At 45.0% G+C, this 25,946-nt stretch overlaps 2 protein-coding genes and 1 long non-coding RNA gene across 8 annotated transcripts; 2 read left to right on the plus strand and 1 right to left on the minus strand.

Annotated features, from left to right (window-relative positions):
* On the plus strand, nucleotides 1-17,911 carry slc16a1b (solute carrier family 16 member 1b). 4 transcript variants are annotated; one of them, XM_076989669.1, is made up of 5 exons: nucleotides 1-157; nucleotides 9,755-10,044; nucleotides 13,945-14,088; nucleotides 14,369-15,169; nucleotides 15,305-17,911. In XM_076989669.1, the coding sequence occupies exons 2-5, from the start codon at nucleotides 9,828-9,830 to the stop codon at nucleotides 15,568-15,570; spliced, it is 1,428 nt and encodes a 475-aa protein (XP_076845784.1). In that variant the 5' UTR covers nucleotides 1-157; nucleotides 9,755-9,827; the 3' UTR covers nucleotides 15,571-17,911. The 4 variants fall into 4 exon arrangements, with proteins under 4 accessions (XP_076845784.1, XP_076845786.1, XP_076845783.1 ...); XM_076989671.1 differs by lacking the exon at nucleotides 1-157 and adding an exon at nucleotides 6,639-6,785; XM_076989668.1 differs by lacking the exon at nucleotides 1-157 and adding an exon at nucleotides 6,664-6,821.
* Nucleotides 16,725-21,155, minus strand: LOC143491028 (uncharacterized). Of its 2 annotated transcripts, XR_013125067.1 has the most exons (4): nucleotides 21,081-21,155; nucleotides 20,056-20,126; nucleotides 18,947-19,213; nucleotides 16,725-18,486 (listed from the first exon to the last, which is right to left on the minus strand). It is a non-coding gene; the product is annotated as an uncharacterized LOC143491028 (long non-coding RNA). The 2 variants fall into 2 exon arrangements; XR_013125066.1 differs by having other exon boundaries at nucleotides 16,725-19,213.
* zmynd12 (zinc finger, MYND-type containing 12) lies at nucleotides 20,108-25,662 on the plus strand. 2 transcript variants are annotated; one of them, XM_076989675.1, is made up of 8 exons: nucleotides 20,108-20,548; nucleotides 20,930-21,068; nucleotides 21,239-21,410; nucleotides 21,833-21,996; nucleotides 22,267-22,389; nucleotides 22,477-22,558; nucleotides 24,308-24,477; nucleotides 25,522-25,662. In XM_076989675.1, the coding sequence occupies exons 1-8, from the start codon at nucleotides 20,397-20,399 to the stop codon at nucleotides 25,660-25,662; spliced, it is 1,143 nt and encodes a 380-aa protein (XP_076845790.1). In that variant the 5' UTR covers nucleotides 20,108-20,396. The 2 variants fall into 2 exon arrangements, with proteins under 2 accessions (XP_076845790.1, XP_076845789.1); XM_076989674.1 differs by having other exon boundaries at nucleotides 20,109-20,548; nucleotides 21,827-21,996.
* Nucleotides 25,663-25,946: the final 284 nt, after the last annotated feature.

Consider the following 25,946-nt stretch of genomic DNA (forward strand, 5'->3'; position numbering starts at 1 on the left):
CGTTAGCGTTGTGCGCATGCGCAGAGGAAGCCGCGGCCATGCCTACCGGGCGAGCACTACCAAGTTTCAGCATACCTATGAACACGTCTGCGGAGAGGCAGCCACACTCTGCGCTCTGAAAGAACACGCCACCGGACGTCGAGCTTCAAAAGAGCAGGTATGTTGCTGAACGAAGAACACGTAGGTTCTTAAAAAAAAATAATTAAATCGTTTTTTTCTATCCACTTAGCCAACCCAGTTAGCTAGCTAGCTACATAGCTTGCTAGCTCTCAGCATCCTTGCTTCGTCTTTGATTTAAGCTAGTAGCTAAGAGCCTGAACCACCCTGGGGGGTATTCCCACTGTACGTAACACCAAAGCTTCGTCTTTTGAATTAACATGTGTAACCAACAACCAGGGTTCGCTCCCGTTAGCGGGATACCTCTCAAACGATGCCGCAATGCGTATACACGAGAGCTTTAAATATAACGTGGCTAGTTTTAATTATGAATGGATGGTAACTAGTACTGGCCGGTTACGTCCAGTAAACTGGGTTCAAGTTAACAAAAGTCCGTTTCTCGGTGGCGTTTGAACACATGTGCTGTAAGCCGAACTGGCATATGCTCACTAGCTCTCGCCATGAGGAGAGAGTCACGAGTTTATTCGTGCCAAGGAGATTCAGCTACTCAGGAAGGTGAATTACCTCAACTATAACCTCTCTGAACTATAACCGTAACCTCTCTAAACTATCTAAACTATAACCGTAACCTCTCTAAACTATCGAAACTATAACCGTAACCTCTCTAAACCGGTCCCCCACCCTCCGTTTCTCAACGTGGAGATATGTTTCTTTGACTCCCCAGCCGTCAGTCAGAAGGTGAGCCGAACTTTGACTGTAGGTCGTGTTTCCGGTTCGCGTCTGTGTGTGATCGTATCTTGGTTGAGTTTCATCCTCCCGGTGACCGAGAGCTCGCGATCTTTCGGCTCGTGACCCGTGACAATGAAGCTCACGCGACCACGAATGAAGCCGATGAACGAGCTGAAGTTGTTATTCAGTTATAAGCAGGGCCGGAGTGGGACACTTTTTCAGCCCGGGAGTTATATGCCCAAATACTGCCCAATATTATTTTTCCCTCCCAATCGGCCCAAACTAGAGACTGACATGAAACTAGAGACTGATATGAGCCGGCCCATCGGGAATCCTCCCGAATCTCCCGATTAGCCACTCCGGCTCTGGTTATAAGGGTAGGATAATGAACTCTGTCAGTAGTGACTGGTGCTGTCCTGCAGAATGTCTTGAGAAGATGCATATGCACGTATCTAAGTTTTTTTTTTCCAGACGCTCTCAGCTATAAACTGAAGTTTATGGAAGTGGGAACTTTGGAAATGACACATTTGCAGTTTATGCAAGCGATATTTGTGTAGCATAAAACCCTAAACCTCAAGATAACGAAAGGGTATCTCACCACATGTTCAAAGTGAGCAATTGTGCAACTCGCCCTGGTGCCCTCAGTGGCTCTGGTCACAGGCAGAACTATGAGTTCAGCTAAATGTGCACGAGGGACTTGCAACTTCTCTATGCTCCTGGTGCGAAGCTCATGTGACCATATTTGTTAGAAAGACGAAGGTGATTAGAGATCTTGTAGTAATGTTCCTTAATAAGTCTGATTTCTATAGTAGCTTTTTGCGTGTACTAAAAGAGCAGTGTAATTTTCGTAAGTGGAAGTTCTCTATAGTTAGGTGAACAAAGTACGCTACAATTAGTGGCTGCTCCATTAGTAATCAACACCGAGATGGGTTTGATTACACATTGGAGTGCTCATGTCTCACTTGTGTATGGGGAAGCGCTGACCTAATCTGAGGTTCTACTGTAACCATGGTGCCAGATTGTAGGTCCTTAGTATCGTAATCAGGGAGCGTATTGATCTGTAATCTGCTTTAGTTGTTACTCAACACTGAACTGATTCAGACCTTAAATTAACATATTAATTAATACATCTTTAGGGAGTCTGACCAGAGAGATTGGATGAACCCATGAGGTTACATTGTTGGACTGTATTCTGTTATAGAAATTTTACCTTCCATAACTTGATCATTGCCTTTATTCTAAAACCGTAAACTATTAGGAAATTTGCAGTCTTTTTTTTTTCTTTATCCAGGAGCCAGTGTAATGTTTTGTACACCTAAATCTAGTCAGACCTTCCTGTTTTTTGATCACATTAACCAATTAGACCCAGCCGAACAAAGAGGGGACACTTGTTACGTCTTCCCAGTGTGTGCTGTGGCCATGACGACAGCAGTCTATTGTTAGCAGTGTGTGAGTGCCAGAGGTCAACAGTTACACTTCAGTTTTGAACAGTGGACACTCTTCTGATTTAAAGAGTAGACTCTGTTCTGCTGCTTTTTGGTTTCCTGACCGATGGTGCAGCAGCAGAGGCATGAGTGTCTTACCGAGACTCTTATCCTTGTCAGTGGGACGGGGGTGTTTGGTCTCAGGGCAGCAGGGAGAACAAGCCGTATCCCTGCACGCTTTCCATCAGTGTCGATCAGTGAATTGGTGCCTTAGCGAAGTGTTCAGGAGCCTTTTGGTTTCTGGCATCTTGAGGGGTGTGTGTTGTGCATGTACAGAGATTTGCTTGGGAGCGTGTGTGGTGGTGGTGGTGTGTGTGTGTGTGTGTGTGTGTGTGTGTGCGTGTGTGGTGGTGGTGTGTGTGTGTGGAGCTGGTGTTGGGTGCCATTCCATTTTTGGTCAGGCAGTACTCATTGTTGCTGCTGAGAGGCTCTCCTGTCTTCCGTGACCTACATCTTGACCGTGATTCCTCAGTTTGCCTGTTTATAGCATATCAAATACTGTGAGGGCATCACACTCGTGCAACGTTCGGTCTCTCACTAGACAGACACACAGTGTAGTGTTAGGAAGAAACTTAAGACCTTGGGTGTGTCTGCCTTTTGCTTCAAATCTACAGATTCATTAGGCTGGTCAGTTTTAGGTTATAAAAAGTGCAAAAACTCCGAGCTTAAGGTGAATAAGTCAGTCTGACAGGGTTCTGTTCACCACGTGGCAATGACTGACACCTTGTGTAAAGCATATACAGCCATACACGGGCCTGAAACCCCCAGAACACATTCTGTGTGAGACTCCTACGTGTCTGCTGAACCAAATTCAGTCTCGAATGAGTCATGGCTGAACTTCAGTTTTTACTCCAAGGTTTGTTTAAATATGAGCAATGTTCTTTGAATTCGCCATGAGGGCTTGGGGAGGATAAACTGCTAAGGCAATGACGTGCATGTCCTCTTGTATTGAACATGAGAGGGGGGGGAATTAGTCCAACTGCCCCTGTCCTCCCCTTCTCATTGCCCCTTCTGATTGGATGCCCCTCTCGGCTTGAGTCACTCTGTTTCCAATCACTTTCTTTCTGCTAATTTTTTCTATTGGACTGAATTACCATCACATAATTCACTCTCTTTACCAGGAAGTGCTGGCTTCCTGCTTGTGTGACAGTTGTGTGTGTAGGGGGGGGGGGTCCACCTTTCTGTCAGAAATGCCCTAAATGCCCCCATCTCTTAGGAAGTGCAGGCTGCTTTATCATTTTCAGCCTTGTGTCTGCTAAGCCATCTATATCTGTGGTGGATATATCTGCTTGGGGAGACGTCCTAATTATACTGTGTCTTCCATATGAATTGTATGGTGTAAATATGCGATCACGTTGCAGAATCATATTAAAACCCTCATCTGTCTCCACCCTCTTGTGGTGTTGGTCAGTCATTTCTGTTCATTTTTGTTGTAATTTAATAGAACTACTACTACTACTACTAATAATAGGATATGATGGCTAAAGTCTATGTTTTTGATTTTTTAAATTTTGAAATTGTTTGAATATTGCACCATATCTGATTATTGCGACAGTCATTTACATCTTTGAACAGGGTATTGGCAGAATCTTATTTATTATTATTTTTTATCGGTGTGAACAAAGGCAATCTTAATGCTAGCTTAATATGCCCTTTGAAACCCTTTTAGTAGTCCAAATTATGGGTGTGAATTATAGAAGAATATTCTGGCATTAGATTCAAAGTCATTTTCCCATGGAACAATGTGCCAATCTATGCTGCCATCACAGAAGGCCACAATATGCTAATTATCCTTTGTAAGAAATAATTTTGTGTGCTGGCCATTTTGACCAGTTGCGAAATAGTCAGTGTGGGGAGTTTTCATGCTTCAGAAGCACCAATGTTCATTGATATCGCAATCATTTTATTTTTTGCGCAATATCAATAAAGCAGTAGAGCATTAACACATTCTGTGGGTGTGGGTGGATGTTCAGGGGCAAGTATTTAATGGAACATGATCTAATATGACATGATCTAATAATTCTGGTTTTAAAAAGTTACCTTGACAGAGCAAGACTTTACCAGTATGTTTGTACTACTGTGGGGCCTATTGCAATATAAAGTCTAGCCTGCTGGTGTCGAGTAACCCTTAAGCATGTTTCTTGGAGCACTGGGTGCAGTTCGTGGGTGTGCTTAATTACTCATGTGCTCTCTAGTGAGTTTAGCTTTCGGTAATGCGAGTGACTGTTCTTCGTTCTCAGCAGGTCTCATGCCCCGTCACGACATGGCAGCCACCTCCCTGACCTTGATGTAGACGTACCCGGGGCACACCCCCTGCAGAGGCCCCACCCACGGCCCCGTGCCCACTCTCTGCCCTGTGTGCGGGGCTGACACCCCAGACAGTGACTCTGCCCCCTGCCACGCCCCCCTTCCACTTATCTCGCTGTCCAAATGCAGTTAATGCTGGGGGTTATTTTTGTTAGTTGGGTTTCTTTTTTTGCCTTTTCGTCCCGAGTGTGGAATGCTGACTGACTTTAGCACCTACAGCTACATGAACAGCAGTGTTCCAGCACTCTGCTCTGAGGAGGTCACCTTCAGCTTGGATCTAATTCAGACTGGATCAGACTGGATTCAATCATCTCCCCAAGGCAGCACTTCTAATCTCTGAGGAATCCAGCTGGCTGTGCTTTGGCGTTTTATCAGGCACTTGCTCTGAGCAAATGGCAGAGCTGATAGGTTGCACTCCACCCTTTAGAAACAGCGTACAAACAGATCTTTCCTTTTAAACTTCCTTTTAAAAACAGTATATCAAGATTCTACATGGTGCCTATTATTGTTATGATCCAAGACCGTGTATAGGGTGCCTTCAGATTATAGATCTGGAGTCTGGATCAAGAAGAGATCTATTCTGAAATGTTTGTATTTTCTTTGAAGTGATAAATATATTGAATAATAAAAACCACCGAAGTTAATACCAGTAAAAGAAGGATGTTGAATGGAAAATATGACCTTTCTGATCCCCTTAGGGAAATGATCCAACACTGAGTGGGTATTGGATCGAACTATCTTTTTATAAAGACCATACTTTTGTTGTATGTACCCAGAGTTCATTCCTGGTATGTCATTTCCCTTAGTATATAGGCCTAATATAAAACTAGAGAGAAAGGTTTATTCCTCCTGACTCATCCCTCTTGAACAGTTTCATTACACTTGTTGGTATCAAACTTCTCGCTGTGTAGTCTGTGGCATAAAGAAATGTTTACGATACTTCCTCCCAAACGTGATCTGGGGCAATGACATTCTTTGGAGGCCTGCCATAGAATTTAACTTCCGATCTCGTAAGTGCACTAACATGTCAGTAATCCTTGCTGGAAGTCCCTGTCAGTCCTGGTGGTATGTAACGGAAAGGGATCGAACGTGAACTACAGTGTCATGACAAATTGTAAAGAACATTTTGTTTTTGTCTTCTTTAAGGATGGCCTCGTTAGAGCTCGGGAAATGAATATTTCATTCTATCACGAGAAATTTCAATACATGTATTCAAGTATAAGAAAGTTGGTGAAGGCTGTATGTGAAGTGCTCAAACAAGTGCATGTTGAATATTACATTCTTGGAAAGTCATAAGTTAAATTCAGGAACATTTTATTCAGATGTTTTTATAATATGGAAACGCTGACACTTAAGTACCTTGCAATAGAATGAATTCCTTTAGATTAATGCACCTAAACCCAGGCCTTGGGTTTTTGTACATATCACGTGAAGGTAAATATTTAATCTGCAGGATGAGATTTGTAGGTATGAAATTGAAGCAGTAAACAAACGATCGATTTTAGTTGGAGAGATCAAAGCTGAAATTTCAGAGCTAGAAATTGTTCAGTATCTCATTCCACAAAAATGTGCATGGAACAACCAGCTGTGGATCTTTGTGATGTTTAGGACATGAATACCACGCACGAGTCCATATTCACAAAGGACATGTTCCCAGGGCCGGGCTAACACGGCCTCTGCTTCTTTAAACACCGCTCCGTTTGAACCAGCACATTTCTCTTGTATATTCTTGCCGTGCAGTGGCGTGTTTGAACACCTCGCGTTAACCTATAGCAGACACACCCGAGATGGGTGCAGGTCGGTCCAAAGCCTGCTGCTGTACTGGTTCTGGCACCAACCGGGATGGGTTGAAAACCGGATGAGTTCAGCAGTGTGAACAGGCTGTTCAGGTGTGTGTGTGTGTGTGTGTGTGTGTGTGTGTGTGTGTGTGTGTGTGGGAGTGGGAGTGACTCCCAGCTGATCTGCCGCCTTCGTGACATTTGATTGGTGCCTCGCCTCTCCAGACTCTGGTGGGGCTGCAGTGTTTTCAGGGGAGGGACCCGCTACCCGAGTGTTGTGTGTGTGTGTGTGTGTGTGTGTTGCGATGTGGTCGTGACAGATAAAAGCGTCAAGGGAACATGGTGAAGAGCTGAGACGAAGAACCTTCAGGTGGGCCTCATTCTTCATGTGTACCGCCACAGAAACGTGAGCTTTTGATCCAAATTAATTGTAGTCTGGATTACAGATATTGTGTCAATTTGGATTTGGGCTATCTGGAATATTCATTTCTAGTTGTATGTGGTGTCATGCGCTTGGCAGTCAAAAAGGTCTTCATATTTTCTACATAACAAAGTGATCAGTTGAATTAACTGTTCACAGAGTGTCTGAATGCATTTTGATTTCCAGAAATGTCTGCACTAGAGTCATTGACCAGGCTGTAGAGTGGAACAAGGTGAAAGCTCTCAAGTTTCAATATGGCTTGTAGAAGACTCTGCTAGTCTGGGCCAAACGGGACAGATCGGTTGGCGTAGGCTGTATGTGAATGAATCCTGGTCAGTCGTCCTTTATTTCCAGTAGCTTGAATAAGTTTTGAGAAACGTGATGCCTCGCATGCTTTGACACGCACCTCTTTGGACCACCGTGGCTGAAGATGTTTCCACTGGCACACACGTGCGAGAACCCACGCCCAGACTGAGTCAGCCCTTTCAGATCAGGGCTGAAAGGGCCAGCACTCTGCCCTAGCAGGGGTTGCACTCTTTGGTCACTCTTGAGTGGTGAGCGAGGGGCTCGGGATACGTGCTACCCCGCGCCGGTCATCACCCCCTACTCTCTTTTACTGTAGTCGGCAGTTCTGAAGCCATGAGCAGCAGCCTGACACTGAGCCCGGCGGTCAGGGCTGAAGTCCCACGTGCGCCAGCGTCCACGTGCGCCAGCGTCCACAGGCACGTGGCGTCGAAGGAGTAGCGTCTGGACTGGCATGTGCACCCCCTGTTTTCCACAGTGGAACAAAACATGCCGGTGTCTTTTTAAAAAGACGTCACATGTTTCAGCTATGCTTGGTGCGTGTGCCTGCGTGTTTGTGTGTGTGTGTGTGTGTGTGTGTGTGTGTGTGTGTGTGTGTGTGTGTGTACGCATGAACACACACACCAAGCAGATTTTCTATAAATAGCGCAGCCTTCACATTAACTGCTATTGTCTGTTTTGAAGTTGCGTTAGATTCCTGAATGCCACGTTCACCAGTCACACGGTCATCAGGGCTGCTCGACTGACCAAATTATTCAGGGCTTCAGTGCATTTCTGAACTGCGGTATGAAGTTGAGAATTCACTCCCAAGTCTTGGGTGTGTGCCTGAATCCTGAGATAGGAGTACAGCTGGGATGGGACCATTCTGTTCCCCCCTCGTTTGCCAAAACATTGTGCAAGTGTGTAATATTAATGTACACTCCTAGTTGGTTACATGCACTTCTATCTCGGGGTCAGGGATAAGAAACCCTTAAGACACTGCATTTCCAACGTGTTATTGGAGCTCTACTCCGGTACACACTGAGAAGACGATCAGTGATGCAGAGGAACCTGCTTTAGGATCCTGTTGTAATTGGTAGTGTGAAACTTTTGAATACTAAATTTGAATTGTGGAGGCGCTGTGGGTAACATTATTCTGACTCTGCTATTGTCGCTGTGTCGGACACAGGTAAACCGTTGGCGGTGGCTCGTGATGCTAAGTGGTGGTGCACACAGCTCTGTCTTCCTTCACAGGCTCTGAGAAACTCTGGACCTACGTCTGCGTGCTCCCTGCATTCTTCATAGTGTAGCCTGCACATACCGGACATATTCCAACAAGCACTCGTGCAAACATTCACACAGGATCTCTGGCAGTGTGTGTGTTTGTTTAGTTTGATAAAGTGGGAGTTCTTCTCACACACACACACACACTCACACTTTAGTGGAAGTTAATAGTATGGTGTGTCCTGTGAAGGAAGTGTCTCCCATGTGTCGTTGTTGTGTGTCATCGTGTCCCATGTGCTTTTATACTATGAGACTACAGACTTGTTTTTGTTGTTGTTTTTTTCTTTTCAGTAGGTGAGTTAAAGGTTTTGTAAACTGTGCACAATTAATTCAGTACTTGACTCCAGAGAGTGATTTAAATGACTGTAACCTTTTTACTTGGTGTTTCCATTTGTGCATTCAAACCTCAAACATCAACTATCAGCGTTTCTTACTCTCAAGCAAATTATTAATTTGAACAGTAATTAATCAACCATGTAATTATTAACACGTTGCCATGTGATGCCCTGAACAGCTGATGGACTGATGGACCACCATCTGCTGAGATGGTCAAAGAACTTCCCCATGTTCCTTGTAGCCAAAGATTATTAATTGTAACGGTGAGCCTGTTCACACATACCTCGCCAGAGAAGAGGTGCACCCTGGGAACTGTCCCACAGCTTGGCTGCGTGGCCTCTGGTCCCTTAGGATGTGTTTTTCAAAAGTCTGCAGAGAAACTTCAGTGCTCCCGTTGTTGTTGTGTCTAATATATGGTCTCTTCTCCTTCGATGGGTTCTGTTTTGGCACAGGGTTTCTCTGTGGAGGTGTTATATTCGTTGGCGTATTGCCAGCTACATACCACCCTGACTCCGGGCTTTCAGGCCTGGCTTAAATTCATTCACCTCTGCTAAAGAGGCTCTGTGCGTGTTTCACGGTGCCAGACTCGCGCCAGGGTTACGTGTGTGTGTGTGTGTGTGTGTGTGTGTGGAGAACACGATGAGCCCTTAGGAAGGGGCTGGCAGTGCCAGGCAGGCGTGCTCAGTCCCGTTAAACAGACGTCTGTGCCTCTGAGGCACGGACCGGAGAGGTGACGCCAAGGAATGACGGACCGCATTTTATCGCTCTGTGGTTTAAAGTGATCTCGTGTGTCCGTTTTACATGATGTAGAGGGTTGCACACTGGAACCGTAGATGTAATGTTCTAACTACAGCCTATTTATAGCACGTGTTCCATCAGTTATACAGTTGTAAAATGCTGTTTAGTGTGTTGCAATTTTGTATGATTACTTGTTTTGCATAGCTTCGTTATAGCTATTTATAGGATCGTGTATATATTTACTGTATATCTAATTGTTTGCTCTCTCTCTCACACAGACTGACGTAGCGTGTGTGACCCTCACCTGATCCCGTTCTTCCTGTTCCTGTGCGCACGTGATCGTATTTGGCGATGCCTCCGGCAACAGGTGGTCCAGTGGGGTACACGCCCCCAGAGGGGGGTTGGGGCTGGGCCGTGGTGGCGGGAGCCTTCATCAGCATAGGGTTCTCCTACGCCTTCTCCAAGTCCATCACAGTCTTCTTCAAAGACATCGAGGTGATCTTCAACGCCACCAGCAGCGAGGTCTCCTGGATCTCATCCATCATGCTGGCTGTCATGTATGGAGGAGGTTAGTGTATCTGTGTGTGTGTGTGTGTGTGTGTGTGTGTGTGTGTGTGTGTGTGTGTGTGTGTGTGTGTGTGTGTGTGTGTGTGTGTGTGTGTGTGTGTGTGTGTGTGTGTGTGTGTGTGTGTGTGTGTGTGTGTGTCTCTCTCTCTCTCATGTCTTCATTCCCTTCACTACCTCCACTGGAGTCATCACTACAGTGAAATAAAAAATAACCAAACACACAGCTGTGTTTGTGTTTGACCTCTGACCAGTCCTGCTGTAACCGGCTACTGGAAGCATGTCCATATGCACGTTTGAGGTCACGGGGCATTCTAGACTCCATTCCTTCATCTCCTGTTGACGCACGTGTAGTCCTGCTTGTTGACGGAGGCGTCATGTGGAGGCCCTGCGTGTTTTTCCGACCGCCGCCGTTACCACGCCTACTGTTCAGACCGGAGGAGTGTAGCCGTCCTGCCGTGCCACGACCTTGACCACGTGAACCGGCTTCTACGGCTTCCGTCCGAGGCTGTGACCCTGTAGAAGGGCGGAGCGTGAACGCAGGCTGCACGTGGAGCTCTCGCGAGGGTTAGCCGTAGTTGGACGCTGCATTTTCACGGGCTGCTGGCACAAACATGGAGGTGAAAACTCAAATGCCGAGCCGAGGAGACACGACGTCACGTTGTGTTCCTGATCTAAAACTTTTATATCGCTGTGTTTTGATGCCGGGTACAAAAATGCAGAAGGTTAGCATTACTTTAAACCTATCAGCTTCTTCTTGGTGTCGGTGTAGCCGTGACCCTCGTCCGTTGGGGATCTGGCTGGATCCAGGTTTGACTTTGTGCCGCCGACTCAAATAGGCGTGTGAGCAACACTGCAGTCACAGTGAGATTTTATGGTGGTTGTCATGGTAACATGGATTTCCTGTCAAATGTAGGCCCTCCCACTCATAAAAGACAGCTGTGGGAAGCAAGGAATGTGTGAGTAACCCAGATGGGCATGTGCGTGTTTCCGGCATTGTTCAACTCCACCCCCCACAAACTACATTACCCATAATTCAGTGTGATTCAGCTTCCTTTAAGAAAAAAAACACACGCACAGAAACTGATGTGTTTACGCCACTTTGTCATGTAGGTTTAGATCTTGCAGTAAATTCAGAAGAAAATGGCGTAACCATAAGTCAAGTGTGACATTGATGTTGGGTTTAATATTTATTTCCTGAAGGTGAAGTTGGTGTTGGAGCGATGGTGCGGGATTGAGGCCTCGCTGTTACTCCGCCTGAGTTGCATCAGCCCGCACACACGTTTCTGCACGTAGACAACTTCCTGCTGAAACGCCTGAATGCATCAGTGACTGTTGCCAGTCACAGGTGTGCCTACAGGCAGAATTATCTCACACCAACTGATGGAATTCTTCTCCAGACATTACCCACCCCCCCACACCCCGCCAGCTTTAAATTCTTGTTCATTTTAATCTTTGTTACATTTTCTAAAATGCTTTTAGAACAGTGTAAAGCAAATATTTCATATGAAATGCATTTAATAGACTAGATCAAAACACCACCCTTACATATATAGCTCATCTTCCTGTCACGTGTGCTTTCAGAAGCTACTTCACTCTGAGCATTGGTGTCCCAATGTGAGGCTTTTGGGTGGTTCGGGACGTATGGTCTCAGACCCTTGTCTCACGTGACCGTTCACCTGCTCTGACAGCAGCGTATGTTTAAATTCGATTATGAGGTGTGACTCGCACAACATTTTTTGTTATAGACACCCTCCCATGATTCCTGTTGCCTGAGGAACACCAACGGCAGAAGAGTCGGTGCCTCTTTTTTCGTGAAGAGATCACAGAACGTGGTATTAGCGTACTGGTTTGATCACCTTCGTGGGGTGTGGGTACACCAGAAATAAGGCGAAGTGCGTGATAGGCTGGGAAGCGTCATGGCCGCAGTCTTTCTCCAGAAGATCATCCAACCTCATATACGCTTCCCCGTTGAACTAGCTGGAGGGTGAAGTTCATTCGAAGGCCAGAATCTGTCCGGCTGTCTTTGTGAAAAGAGTGAGTGTATTTGGAAGAAGCGGCCCGGTAGGGTTGCTCCGTGACCGCGTGTGTGCTTTGCCCAGGGCTGGCGGTGACCGAGGCGCCACGCAGGCAGACCAGAGATGCTTTTCTGTCTTGGACTGGAGGAGACGCAGCAGAACTAATTTGAGGCTAATTTCTGCTTGCTTGGTGCACATGCTCAGACTGAACTGATGTAATGCCTCTCCCTGCCACTAGGGCTCTCAGTCTGTTCCAGTGTAGTCAGATGTTGTTGGTTAGCAACGGTCATGGAACACCGAACCCTTAACAATGCTCCCATGTGATCGTGAAACGCTTTTGGCCACAGACCTGTCGCCTAATGGCTATACGATTTAGACCAGTCGTGTTTACCCCATCCGTCAGGATGCCTGTGATTTACTCCCATGTTTTGGTAGACGGTTGGTTTGCATGGTACAGTTTCACGCACTGTAGAAGGATCAGACTCTCCTGCAGCGAGACTGATAGTGAAGCTTGCTGCACAGGTGTGTGTGTGTGTGTGTGTGTGTGTGTGTGTGTGTACAGGCACATGCTCACTGTGTTTGCTGAGCTGTTTTGACGAGTTCAGTTTGGAACCCTTTTAATGTTCTATTTGGAGCAGTGCTTTATAAGGCTGAGCTCCACAGTCAAGCACCACAGAACGACACAGAGGAGGGAGGAAGAGGTGTGTGTGTGTGTGTGTGTGTGTGTGTGTGTGTGTGTGTGTGTGTTTGTCGCATACAATCACTCATTCCATTGTCTTGGATGAGAAGAGAAAGTTTGTTTGGTCCAGTACAGCAGCTGAGCTGTCGGAATACATTAGTACATTTGGTGTGTGATTGGCGGACCAGCAGACTGTCCTGGCCTGTGATTGGCTGCGTGTCCAGGTCCTTCAGTTCCTGGCCTATAGTTCGAGGCTGTCCAGACGTGGCACCAGTTGCGCTGTGTGATGTGGAGCACAAAGGCCTCTCTGAGCAGTTTTGCTCAGGGGGCTGCAGCTCTGAATAAGCTGTTGTACCACGAGACCAGCAGTCTGAACAGATGATGCAAACCCATGCAGGCATAAGCACACAGGTCTCCACATTACTGAATAAACCTTTCTAAATAACTAAACAAAAATAAAATTGCTAAATAAACGTCACAAGACAGGACAATTTGGTAACAATTTTGTTGTTTGAGTGGATTTTCACTTGCATGAAGTTACTTGCAGCCTTCTTAGTGCTAAGTGCTTGAAAGTGTGACATTTTACTGACATCTAGTGGTGAAGCAAAAGAGATCCCTTTAACACAGATTTATTCTTATTTTGCTCCTACCATTTTTTTCTGGTGTGATGAGCAGGAGTGTCAACGGTGTCTGTAATCTGTGGTGATAGCTGGGGTTAGAATAAAAGACTCCTCTGCCATGTGCTGCTTTGGAGAAAAGAATGAACCCAGGGATAGTCCTGTTCATTCTAACATAACAGCATTGGTTTCCTTTCTCTTCATCCTGTCCAACATTTTATTTTTTAACTAACCAGGTCTCTCTCGTACACACACACACACACTTTGCCCTTCTACTGGATAAGGATGTGTTCTGCAGTGATGAACACCCACACATCCACAGTGCCTCAGAAAGACTCTAATATTGGAGTCTATTGATATTACAGGCAGCATAGACACACTCCTCCATAATAAGAAACATAACCAAAATCTCTTAAGGGGAATGCTTGTCTTCACTTGGCTTGTCTTCTTGTGTTCACTGGAATTAGGCTTTACAGTGTATTCATAGGGAGGTCATTATCTATTAAATGTGTTCTGTACAATGACAAATGAACCAAAAAAATCAAATCTGCCTCGTTCGCCATTTTAATAAACTTCTGTTCTCCTTGCAGGACCAATCAGCAGTATTCTGGTGAACAAGTATGGCAGTCGAACAATCATGATGCTCGGAGGCTGTCTGGCTGGATCAGGCCTGATCGCCGCCTCCTTCTGCAACTCCGTAGGGGGGCTGTACTTATGTGTGGGAGTGATTGGAGGTGAGCTACTATCAGTCGGTCATATAGTAATTATGTTAAACCAAGTCGCAACCCCTGATCCGATTGGACCTTGTAACAGCCCATCAGACGTAGAAAAACATTGCAATGTTATCATATATGAAATAATCCTGGGATCGTTTGTGAAATATTTGGCATTTCTCTGCTATGAATGTTTGGTAGCGACAGAGCTTTTAATGGGAAGCTTTTACAACATTGCACCAATCGTTGCGTCTTTCTCCTGCCTGTCGATCACTACCATCTCCTCCCCTCCCACCTCAAGGTTTGGGCTTGGCTTTCAATCTGAACCCGGCCCTGACCATGATCGGCAAGTACTTCTACAAGCGCCGCCCCATCGCCAACGGCATCGCCATGGCGGGCAGCCCCGTCTTCCTGTCCACGCTGGGCCCCCTCAACAGCTGGCTGTACGACCACTTCGGCTGGCGGGGCAGCTTCCTGATCTTGGGGGGCGCTCTGTTCAACTGCTGCGTGGCCGGAGCTCTGATGAGGCCCATCGGGCCCAAGCCCCAGCCGGTCATCGCCCCCCCGAAGGAAGACGGGCGTGGCGAGAAGAAGGAGAAAAAGCCGCTGATCCAGAAAGTAAACCGCTTCCTGGACCTGACGCTCTTCACGCACCGCGGCTTCCTGCTCTACCTCCTGGGCAACGTCATCATGTTCTTCGGCCTTTTCGCCCCGCTCATCTTCCTCAGCAACTACGCCAAGAGCAAGGAGATCTCCAAGGAGAAGGCCGCCTTCCTGCTGTCCATCCTGGCCTTCACGGACATGGTGGCGCGGCCCTCCATGGGCCTGGTGGCCAACACACGCTGGGTGCGGCCGCGCATACAGTATTTCTTCGCCGCCTCGGTGCTGTACAACGGCGTGTGCCACCTGCTGGCGCCGCTCTCCGTCGACTACGTGGGCTTCGCCGTCTACGCCATCTTCTTCGGATTCGCCTTCGGCTGGCTGAGCTCGGTGCTGTTCGAGACGCTCATGGACCTGGTGGGGGCGCAGCGCTTCTCCAGCGCCGTGGGCCTGGTCACCATCGTGGAGTGTGTGCCGGTGCTGCTCGGACCCCCTATGCTCGGTAAGCACAAGCACGTGTGAGAATTGGGGGCTGGACCGGGTTCCGGTCATCCCCCGGCCTGCCGTAACGGTCGCAGGGGCGACAACCTCTATGCGAAATCATAACGGGTGCCCTCGCTCATTTTGTGTCTTGCAGGGAAACTGAACGACATGTACCACGACTATAAGTACACGTACATGGGCTGCGGGATCATCCTGCTGGTGGCCAGCGTCTTCCTGTTCGTGGGCATGGGGATCAACTACCACCTGGTGGACCGCGAACGCAAGCAGGAGGAGAAGAGGGCCGAGCAGGACGCCGAGACCAACGTGGACGCCGCCGGCGGGGACAGGGACGCAGACAGCAACATCGCGCCGCTCAAGCAAGCGGACGAGGGCGGCCTGGGCGAGGACAGCACTGTGTAACGCGCAGAGGCCACTTCACCCACAAGGGGGCGCCACACAGCAGCCAAGCAACATTGTGTTCCAGTACTGACCATCTGCAAATAAATGAGCATCGGACAGTTTCCCTTTTAGTGAGAAATGTATAGAGGTTTGACTCGTTAATAACCCAGTTCCACCTTTTCCCCCCTCTAATCGTCCACATGTAAACTTGGGTCTTGTGGGCTTGCCAATCCTAATTTCACTACTTGGTCTGGGTTGCAGATTACTTCTCCTCATTGATCTCCGTGTGACTCGTAACAACATTTTATACACACTGCTGCAAATAATTCATGCAAGCACTCCATCAGAGATGCTTCTCTTCCCCCCCCCAAACACCCCCTCCCCCCCAGAGGTAAATGCTGTTGACCCATCTGAGCCACCATAAATGTATAGATCCTTGTGTCGGGGTGTTCGCCTTCACTTTTTCTTCCTAACGTGCAGCTGCCAGTTGAGCAACATGTATTCAGACGTATTACATGGGTGCAGCTACATGTGTACACGCATATCTCAGACTGATGCAGCTACAGATGTTTGCTCTGTATGGAGCTCTGCTTCGGAGTTTTGTTGCTTTCCTTGTGTGTTTGTGTAAGAAACAATACGTAGGCTGATTGATTTCAGAGGGAGAGAGGGAGGTTTGTCAGGAGAAGTGGTCCAGTGTGTTCATTCTGAGCAGCATTTGGGATGGGCAGAGTCCCCCCCGCCTCACTAGAGTTACTGACATTTCTGCACAATCACCATGGTCATTTCTAATGGTTACCAGCAGTAATCAGCACCAAATAGAACCACCATTCCGAGAATGCTTCTGACTGCTGTTTTTATAATAACATGCCATGATCACAGCAATAATCTGGGATTAGATATTGGATAGTGTCTCATTAGGTTATGCAGATATTTATTGGGTTTTTTTATTTTATTATTTCTCCATGATTAATTTGCTACACAGACACGACATTTGAAAGGGTGACCCTGTTTGTTCTCATAGTGTGAATGATCTTTTGGATTTATGTTTCCATATTGTGCCTTCTGAGGATGGGGCCTTATTTGTAAAGCCCTCCGATTTAAACTTTATAAAAGTTATTGAGTCCAGTGCATTTCTTAATCTTTGGCAACATATTAAATGTTAACATTTTTAACCCTTTTTAGAGACTGGTGTTCTTGATTTAGATGTTCTAGTATGATGGCCAGGTTGCTTTATTTGTGCCATACTTGAGAGAAACAGCAGGTGTCCCAGCATAGCTGGGACGATGTTTGAGAACTGACTGCCAACCCAAGTCCAGTTCTGGAAGACGGCCTGGACCTTTAGGTGCTAGGTGAGAGACTGGGGATGTTTCTCCTAACCTGTTATGATCAGAAATGGTGTTGTACCACTGGTACACTAAACGGAGCAGAATTAGTCCTTCAGTTAGTCAATGATGCATAGCCATTCTTCAAGGAGCTGATTTAATTAGGATTTTTCTTTTTTTCTTTTTTCTTTAAATGTCCTCCAGAAAGGTCCCAGGGCAGTCTTGGGCCTGTACACCAGTTTTCTCATGTTATGCATTGTAGTCTCAAACATCAATATATTTGCAGCTAGTTTTGCTAGTAAATCTCACTGTTACAGGTGGAGGGCCTGCTGATGGGGAAATAATGTTCAGTGCACTCGCACATAATGTGCTTTTTGTTTAAGGATTTAAGTGCACTTTAGTCTTTTAGAAAGGAAATGATAGGAAATGTATAATAGTTTTTGTACCATTTGTTTAAGTAATAGTGGATCAATCTTGAGGGCTGTTATCTGACAACTCTAAGCTAATGTTTGTGAAAACCAGATTATTTGTGTGTGTGTGTGTGTGTGTGTGTGTGTGTGTGTGTGTGTGTGTGTGTGTGTGTGTGTGTGTGTATGTATCCTGTTGCTGGCAGCCCCAGGAAAGGAGCAGTGTAGAGAGGTTTATTGCTGAACGATGTTTCCGTTAATCATTATTAGGTGAGGATTTAGAAATATGTTGCTTCTAGCTGTGGCTATGACGTTTGCTTGAGAAAGCAAGTGCACCATTCTTCCAGTGTTTCTTCATTCCGAACAGCTGTTTATCGCAAATATCAATGTCCAGCATTTTTGTGCTTTTCAAGTGCCCTCTTCCAGTGGCATGGAGTCCTGTTTTAGCTGAATATCATCTGAAGGAGTGTCTTGTAGAAAGAAGGTGAAGGGTTTAGTCATTCAACATGTTTTTTTTATTTTGGGGTGTGGGTTGTTTTGTTATGGACACAATAATTAAAACATCTTGTCATCCTGGTGTGTTTTTTATGTTTGATTTTTCTGAGTAGTTAATAAACTATTTTTCAAAATTAATTTGATTTGGGGTGGTGTCTTCTGTATGTCTACCACTAGGTGGCATCTTAATGCTTTTTAGACTTGAGTTTTTACTAATGAAATTTTAAAAATATATATTTTTTAAGATCCCAAGTTTATCTTCTCACAACTTCTAAATCCACATATCCAGGTGTTCTTGTGGTGGCAGATTCAATTTGGCTTTCAGGTAAAATTTATGGAAAAATATAAAGTTCACACTACAGTGATGTGATATGAAAGTAGGACATTTACGTAGAAGCAAGCAATGGTAATTCTAATCTCAAACTATTAAAACAAAAGCCACCAACAGTGGGGACTATACAAAACATTTAAATGTCTCAATGACTTCATGTGACCTTGAGCATCAATTACAGCTCGACAATGGCAAGTCGACTAATTGTCTGCTGAGTCATGGTCCCACTCTTCTAGAAGGACCCTCAGGTCACTGAGGTCCTGGAGTACAGAGTTACGAGCTAGGTTAGGTTTTCTATGGGATTCAGCTCCATTTGAGCTACCTCCGTCTCCATCAGCCGTTCCCTGATGATCTGATCTGGATGAGTTGTAGCATTGCCATCCTTGAAGATAAAATTAGGTCAGTGTGTTATTCATGCAGAGGCACAATGACTGGACTAATGATGTTATTCAAGTAGTATGGGCTTGTCAAAGTGTAGGGCAGTTCTGTGTTGAGTAGCCACCTGCCACCCGGTCCAGCACACCTGCCACCACTAACACCACTACAACCAAAGACTCATATGGTGGCGACAGTTGCTGATTCATAACGCTCTCCTTGACGTCTCCAACATTGTTGGCGACCATCATTTCTGCTCAGCATGAATCGACTTTCTTAAGTGAACAGCACTGAGGCCGACTGGTCCCTCATCCAGCATAAATACTCCATGACCTATGCAGGATGATGACGCCTGTGCTGGGTGTTGTGGTCAGGTACCCTTGCAGATGTAGCACACAGACACTGATGTACACGTTTCAAATGTTCTGACAAGACACTTTGGTGTCTCTCTCCTCCCTTAAATGTACCTGTAGTTATGTGGCGTTCTTCATCCGGTTCCACAGGGCACTGTTCACAATGAAGCAGTCATCAGTGTGGGATGTGGCCAAGGAACGTCCACATTTAAGCCTTTCTGGGGCTCTTCCAGTCTCTCTGTATCTGTGTTGCTGATGACAGTCTGTGACTACGCTCAGTGGCCGCTTCCATCTGAGAACATCTGAAGCTTCGAATGGCGAGGTACTCTTGGTCAGTTGTTAGGTGTCTTGGTCACATGATGAGGGGGACCGTTTCTAATTCTAATTGAACCAGGAAATTTAATGGTCAATTCATGGATCAAACACCTGTTGTGAAATTTGCCCTTAAGCTCTTTGTGAGAGAACAGCAAGTCCTGAAACATTGAACAGTTGGACATGTGTATTCAAAAGTTTAGAGTCATTAAGTTCACCTGTAAAGGTTAGAGTGCATTTTAAGTTCATTCTGAGATGTCACCCGAAAGCCACATATCCCTTTTTGTGAGTAGTGTATATTGTACATGTATACAAAGATAAAAGAAAGTCACTGATTAGTGCTCTTGAGGTTAAATGTGCATTGTGGAGGCACATTTGCATAATATTGATAGTTTGAATTGAATTCTTGTGTATTGAAATTTAGCACAGTTGTGAGTAAATATGTAAAAATAACCTTGGGCTTCGGTTGCTATAAAAAATGTTGAAAAGTGGCCCACTTTCCCCGACCTCACCTATATTTAATATAAGATAATAACACAGTACACACGCCCCTGTGTTATATTACCTGTCTTTGGACACACCTTTATGGCCGTGGCACCATGACAGCCAGGTCTTGACTGGTCCATTTTCTTTTTAGAACAGCTAGCTATCTTATGAACCCATACTTATAAAATGTAAATATAATTTAAAGGAACGATGTGTACTTTTTTCCACCAAAAAGTAGCACATGAGTGACATCCTTGACTAGGTGAAGAAAAGGGCGCTCTCCTGCTACTTGTAAATATGACACCTGGATGATTCCGTGGAAAAAATATTAATCTGTATAATATACATCATCCTACAACTAGCGACATCCTACAAGCTCTTCCAGACAGATTTAACAGGAAAATGTTTGTTTTGTTATATTTTACCAGGACTTTTTTTCCACAGCTGCGTCGGATCGTATATCAAAACGCCCTCAGCGGTCCGTTGCCTTGGAAACCTGAACTCGCAAAAGAAACGAACACAGACGATAATCTAGATTAATTCACTTTACAAAGCGGTAACGTTATCTAACTTTTAAAAATAGATAGATTTCAGTTAAACCCATTACGCACATTCGCGTACTTATACTAGGGTACTATTCTAGGATATATATTCAGTCTACATGGTCCGTTTAGACTATCAAACTGAGATAATGCAACTAAGTTAACCAAACTTGTTTGATTTATAATTTTCTCCTCCGTGTAATTTGCTGTTGCTGAACCTCCGGATGTTTTCCATGAGATTGGAGGACATGAGATTAGAGGACATGTCCGCAACTATAAATCCTTTATCAAACCCCAAAGGAGAGAAGAAACTGTGTGAGCTTTGTCAAAAACCGGCTTACCGCCAATGCACAAAATGCCGCGTTACCTACTACTGGTAAGTTTTAGTCAGTCGGTAGCATGGCTAGATATCGTAGAAAACTTATCGTCCAAAACTTAGCAACAAAAGCTCATTTATGTTCAAGTTTTAAAAGCAAGATGGTCAAAGGCCAATATGAGCTTACGTCCGCTAGGTGGCAGCAAAACAACATCTCCTCGACTTGGCACGTAAGGCTGTATTACATAATGTTTCCGTTTTTGATAGAAAAACGTTGAGTTAAAACAGCTGAGAGAAATGGAGGAGGGATGTGTTTTTAACCAGAACATACTGAATGTCTGAGGAAGCAATGTTATACGTCGGATTTATATCCATTTTGCAGACATGTCAGCGCTGAGTTGGATAGGATGGATAGGTCTTGGTTGCATTGTGTCTCTGCAGCGATGTAGCACACCAGCAGGCAGACTGGAACAGCATCCATAATAAAGCATGCGAGCTGCTGATCCCCATACGGGCACCTGCTCCCCTGTACTCTTGGCAAGCAGACAGAGATCACCGCATGCAGATTCAGAAGAGACGGGTACGTGCTCACCTCATTCACCACATCACTCACACTGCCTCTGCTGAAGACCACAGGTATATATGCACATGTGTATGTCCTTACAACCTATACAAATGGCCTACTGTATGTGTTACGTGACACGAGGAGTCCTGACATTCTTATTGGATGGTGTGTTTGACTGACATTAGGAACAGCTAATGGAGCTGTCCCATGCAGAATCTAAGAGGAGGGTGGTGGAAGGGAAGTTTGAGGAGGCACTGCCAGCAGCTCGGCTCTCCCTGTGCTGTGCCATGGATGTTTATGGCCCCAATGCTGTAGAGCTTGTGCCAGCCTACCTGCTGCTCGCTGAGGCCAACATGGGTGAGACACACGTAAACACAGTCCCACCACTTGCACAGGCTGGTATGTGTCTGGGTGAGCATATATGTGTTAATTGAACGCATGTATAGCTCAGAGAATTCAGAAGTTCTTGGACAGCTTATGTGTTTGAATTTTAAAAGCACCTTCCAAAACCATTGTACTGCTAGATTCTGCATTAACTGATAATTGTGAAAAATTATATCTACATTCTTAAAGCTAGTGAAGCACTGTCTGTACTCAGACCTGTATGTTCAGACGTGGCGTGTTGATGTTTCTTCCCACAATAAGAAAAATTGAGTGCTTTAATTTCAGTGTCGAGTTCCCATGTCACCAACCCCTGCTCTGACGGGCTCTCTCTCTCCCTCTCTTTCTCTCTCTCTCTCTCTCTCTGGGTGTATACTTGTCTGTTTTCCCAGGTTTAGGTTTTCTTTCTCAGGCTGAACGCTATCTCTCCCAGGCACAGTGGACAGTAATGAAGACTCCAAGCTGCAGTGGGGTAGTTCTTCATCAACTACACCGGACCCTGGGACGCCTGTACACCGCTACAGGAAGCTACCGTTCAGCTCTGCTACACTTCGCCAATGATGTCAGTCTGTCTGCCCATTTGTGCTGTGTGCCATGAAACACAGGCCTTTCTCTACACTTATACCCAAATCTAGTTATGCAATAACTGACATTCAGAAGGATCACCACCAACAGAACTAATCCCTCTCAACCAACTTCCTTTTTCTTTCTAATTTTTTCACGCATTTATGTCTGGCCATGCTCTTACCATTTATTCCTAGCCTTTGTAGACTCATATAGCTGTATAGACTAATGTTTATGAATCTGTGTGTTCCCATGCACTTGCTTGCAGGTGTACTACGCAAGCAAAGAGTTTGGTTTGAATGGTGTGGTAGCAGCTGCAGGCTATTTCTTGATGGCCAACGTCTTTGCGAGAGAAGAAAAGCAGGACGTTGCCGTCTCCCTGTACTCACAGGTACATCAGCTCATTCCAAACATTCTTCTCTTCTGTCCTGTTCATGGGGCTTTTTTTATTCTACTGAACGTTTGTGTGTGTGTTAAGGTTGCCAGTATCTGGCACACTCACCTTTCTGGGCTGGTGGAGCAGTATAATCAGAAGGGCACTCGGGGAGACCGGTACTTTGGTGAGCTTTATCATTTAACACACTTTATTTAAATATTTATATACATATATATTATATATTTATATATACTGGTATATGTTTAATCAATATCAGTGATCTGATCATGCTATATTTTCTGAATGTGTGGCTGACTCCCCCTTTTATGGAAAAAGAGTGGTTGCCTTGGTATCAGCACAGGATCACAGGCCCTAAACGTTTAAAAGTGCCAGGCCTAACCTAAGGCAGTTATGAATCCTGATCCCTCATGACGTGACATTACAGTCAACTTCAGTCTGGTTACACTCAAACCCACACATGTCGTGTCAGGGGTGAGAGTTTAAGTTAGGTGAAAGTTAGGTATTAGTCATATCCTGGCGCTAAATACGAAAGCACAACTAGATTTATTACAGATCACTACAACCATCCCTAACATAGCCTAACGTAGGCCGTGTCTGTATCGAGGTCAGAACTGACTTTGAATGGGGTTAGCGTGCAAAACTAGCTGGGTAGCAAAAATATATAATATACACTGACAAAAAAAGGCCTGCAGAACATAAAGGTTAGTCTAACGTCCTCTCGCTTTGGTGACTAGTAGCTAACGTTAGCTACCGTCACGTCAAGCTGTGGCCTGAACTTTGCAATAAAACGTCCTTTCAGCATAACTCTGTTATTGGACAATAATTACTTTAATCATCTGGTAAATTATTAAATGCGTGTGTGAACTGTATAGTTCCTGAAACCACCTATTGTTTAAAGCGAATAGTGACTCCATTGAGCTCCTATACTGTGGCTATAGCGCGCCTGGGTAAGACGGAGCTAGTTGGAGAAGACCACGCCCATCCTGGGCGTGGCCTACAATGACTCCGTATCTATAGTTACGCTGTGAAGGGGGAAGCTATGAAAACCAAAGTCTCTTCTCTTGCACTGAGCAGTTATTTACAGTCATACAAATCCAGTTTTTACTTAAATTGTAAAGACCAAATAAAACTTATAGCAAAGCTACCGTTTAAAGATGGAGAAGTCTTTTAAAAAGCGTTTGTGGTATTTAACTGAAGTAGGACAAAATAGGTCTTTTGGGGTTTTTTTTATCTACATTTGCATGTCTCCACAAAAAGGACAGCAGCCTTTGATGGTCTAAGTGGTGCCAAGTACTTTCATGGAAAGTAGCTAAAGCCTGCTAAATGTTGTTGGATGATGTCATGCACAAATTAACATATTTGTGGCATCGCTGCCTCGTATCTGAGCGTTACCTAGTGGCAGATGGTGTGAGCCCTTGCTGCTTTCTGTCTGCACACACATTTTGTTCGTTTTAATACAAATTAATTCCCAATAAAGCCATATTCAAGTCCTTAATGCATTCACTGGTATTTCCTGTGCATTATGGGTATTTGACAGTGACCTATATATAGGGAGATAGTTACCATTTCAAACATCACAAAAAATGGCTGACACTATATAGGGCACTGTTTCTGTAATAGAGAATCATTTTGAACTTAAGCATGGTTTTATGCCTCATTCCATGTGCTTACATACTAACCTGAGCATGTGTGCATCTTGTAGCGTATCTGCAAGCATGTTGGTCTACATATGTTCATTTGCAGCGTTGGTCAGATGGTCTTGTACAGATCCTTACTACATTTTAAAAGTATGACGGTGTGTGTGCTTTCTATGAATCAGAGCCATATCCTTGGTGTTTCCAACACCTTGCACTTCCTCCTTTACCAGGAGAGCTTCATGTTTGTGTAATGTGTTGATGTGTGTTGCGTTCAGATGAAGCACAGCTTGCAGAGGTGAATCGGACGCTGAGTGTGATGTTGGAAGCTCAGCAGCAGGACGTGGAAACCCATCAAAGCACCAAGCTGTCTCACTCTCTTGGTCAGAGTGCGCTGTTGTCTCACTCTCTTGCCATGCTCTGGTTCCTCTGTGGTGACCACAGTAAGGTATGGTGTTTCCACACAAATACATTGTCTAAGTAAACAATGTGAAATGCATCAACTTTTAGCAGCCATTATGAACCATATGTGGGACTGATCAACGGGGAGAATGAAAGGACAACTGCCTGCTCTTCACTCGTGTGGTTTTAAACATTACCATAACACACGGCGCATAAGGCAGTTGAAGGTAATGGGGCGGTGGTGTCGTCCGTGGTGGTGAGCCAGTTTGAACCACTTTAAATTGATTTTAACTACCTCTCATTCTGAGGTAGCTAAATGGCCACATCTAAGTAAACACATGTTAATGTGTCGATGTGTGTTAATGTTCTTCATTAGCATTGTTATAGCCAGCTAAGGGTCTTCCTTTCCTTAACAAAGGCAGTGTTGGCTATGAGTGCATGAGTACTGCACTAAATCCCTGAATAAAGCTAGTCACTTTAGTACTACATTATGCTGACATGACTCCCTGGCAGGAGAAGAGGTTTTCCCCTACTGATCCAACTTTTTGGACCTGACCTCTAAGCAAGGAACTCTCCTTAACCATAAACTTAATCCATCCTGATGTCATTCTCCAACATGACTTTAAGAAATACATCCAGCAGCTGTAGTGAAAGCACAAGACAAAACACAGTAATAAAGAGAATCACTGCAAGGTCCATAAAACAAACTCGTAACACAGGAGATTCAGTCTACGATCATACATAACAGACCATGGTCTGTGGATTCCGCTTATTTATTATTTCTGGTTCTTTGTCCGTTTCCATCCTGAAGTGTAAGACCCAGTGCAGCTATGTGTGTTACGGTAGTCTATTCTAGGCTAAGAATTAGCACTGGTGTATAAAGTCAAATCAATAAAGATGGGTGGATCAGGTGTGTTACTGGTTCTGTAATGGTATATATAATGATAGTAACCATACTACCATTAGTAGTAACCAAGTGACCATTCTTAAAGTAACCATGCTTAATAAATCACTCACTGATTCTTTAAATTAGGAAAATTGGACATATTGATGTGTGTGTGTGTGTGTGTGTGTGTGTGTGTGATTGTAGGCGTTGGACTTTAGCAGGAAGGCTGCAGAGTTTATCCGACAGTGTGAGGATCAGAACAGCCTGGCTGAGTCTATCCAGAGTCTCATAGGACAAGTGGAGAAACACCTCACCACACAACAGATCCCTACCATTCAGCAATAACCATTACATTCAACACCAATATGCCAAAACATGCCGTGCAAAGTAACCAGCATGATCAACAAACACCACTGAGTCACTGCTAACCACTTGAAGATGCACACACCCCCAACCTGGATATGAATCGCTCCTACAGAAAAACTCCCTTGAGTGTTGGGTCAACTTTTACAGCCAGTACACTGGTGTATCCCATCCCTCCCTGATTACGTGTCTTCTTTTTGTAAAGGTTAAGTCATGGCTGTGCACACTTTGTAGGTTTAATAGTAAACCCTGGTGTCAAGTGTATT

Source organism: Brachyhypopomus gauderio, unplaced genomic scaffold (genome assembly GCF_052324685.1).
Source record: "Brachyhypopomus gauderio isolate BG-103 unplaced genomic scaffold, BGAUD_0.2 sc69, whole genome shotgun sequence".
Lineage (NCBI taxonomy): Eukaryota > Metazoa > Chordata > Actinopteri > Gymnotiformes > Hypopomidae > Brachyhypopomus > Brachyhypopomus gauderio.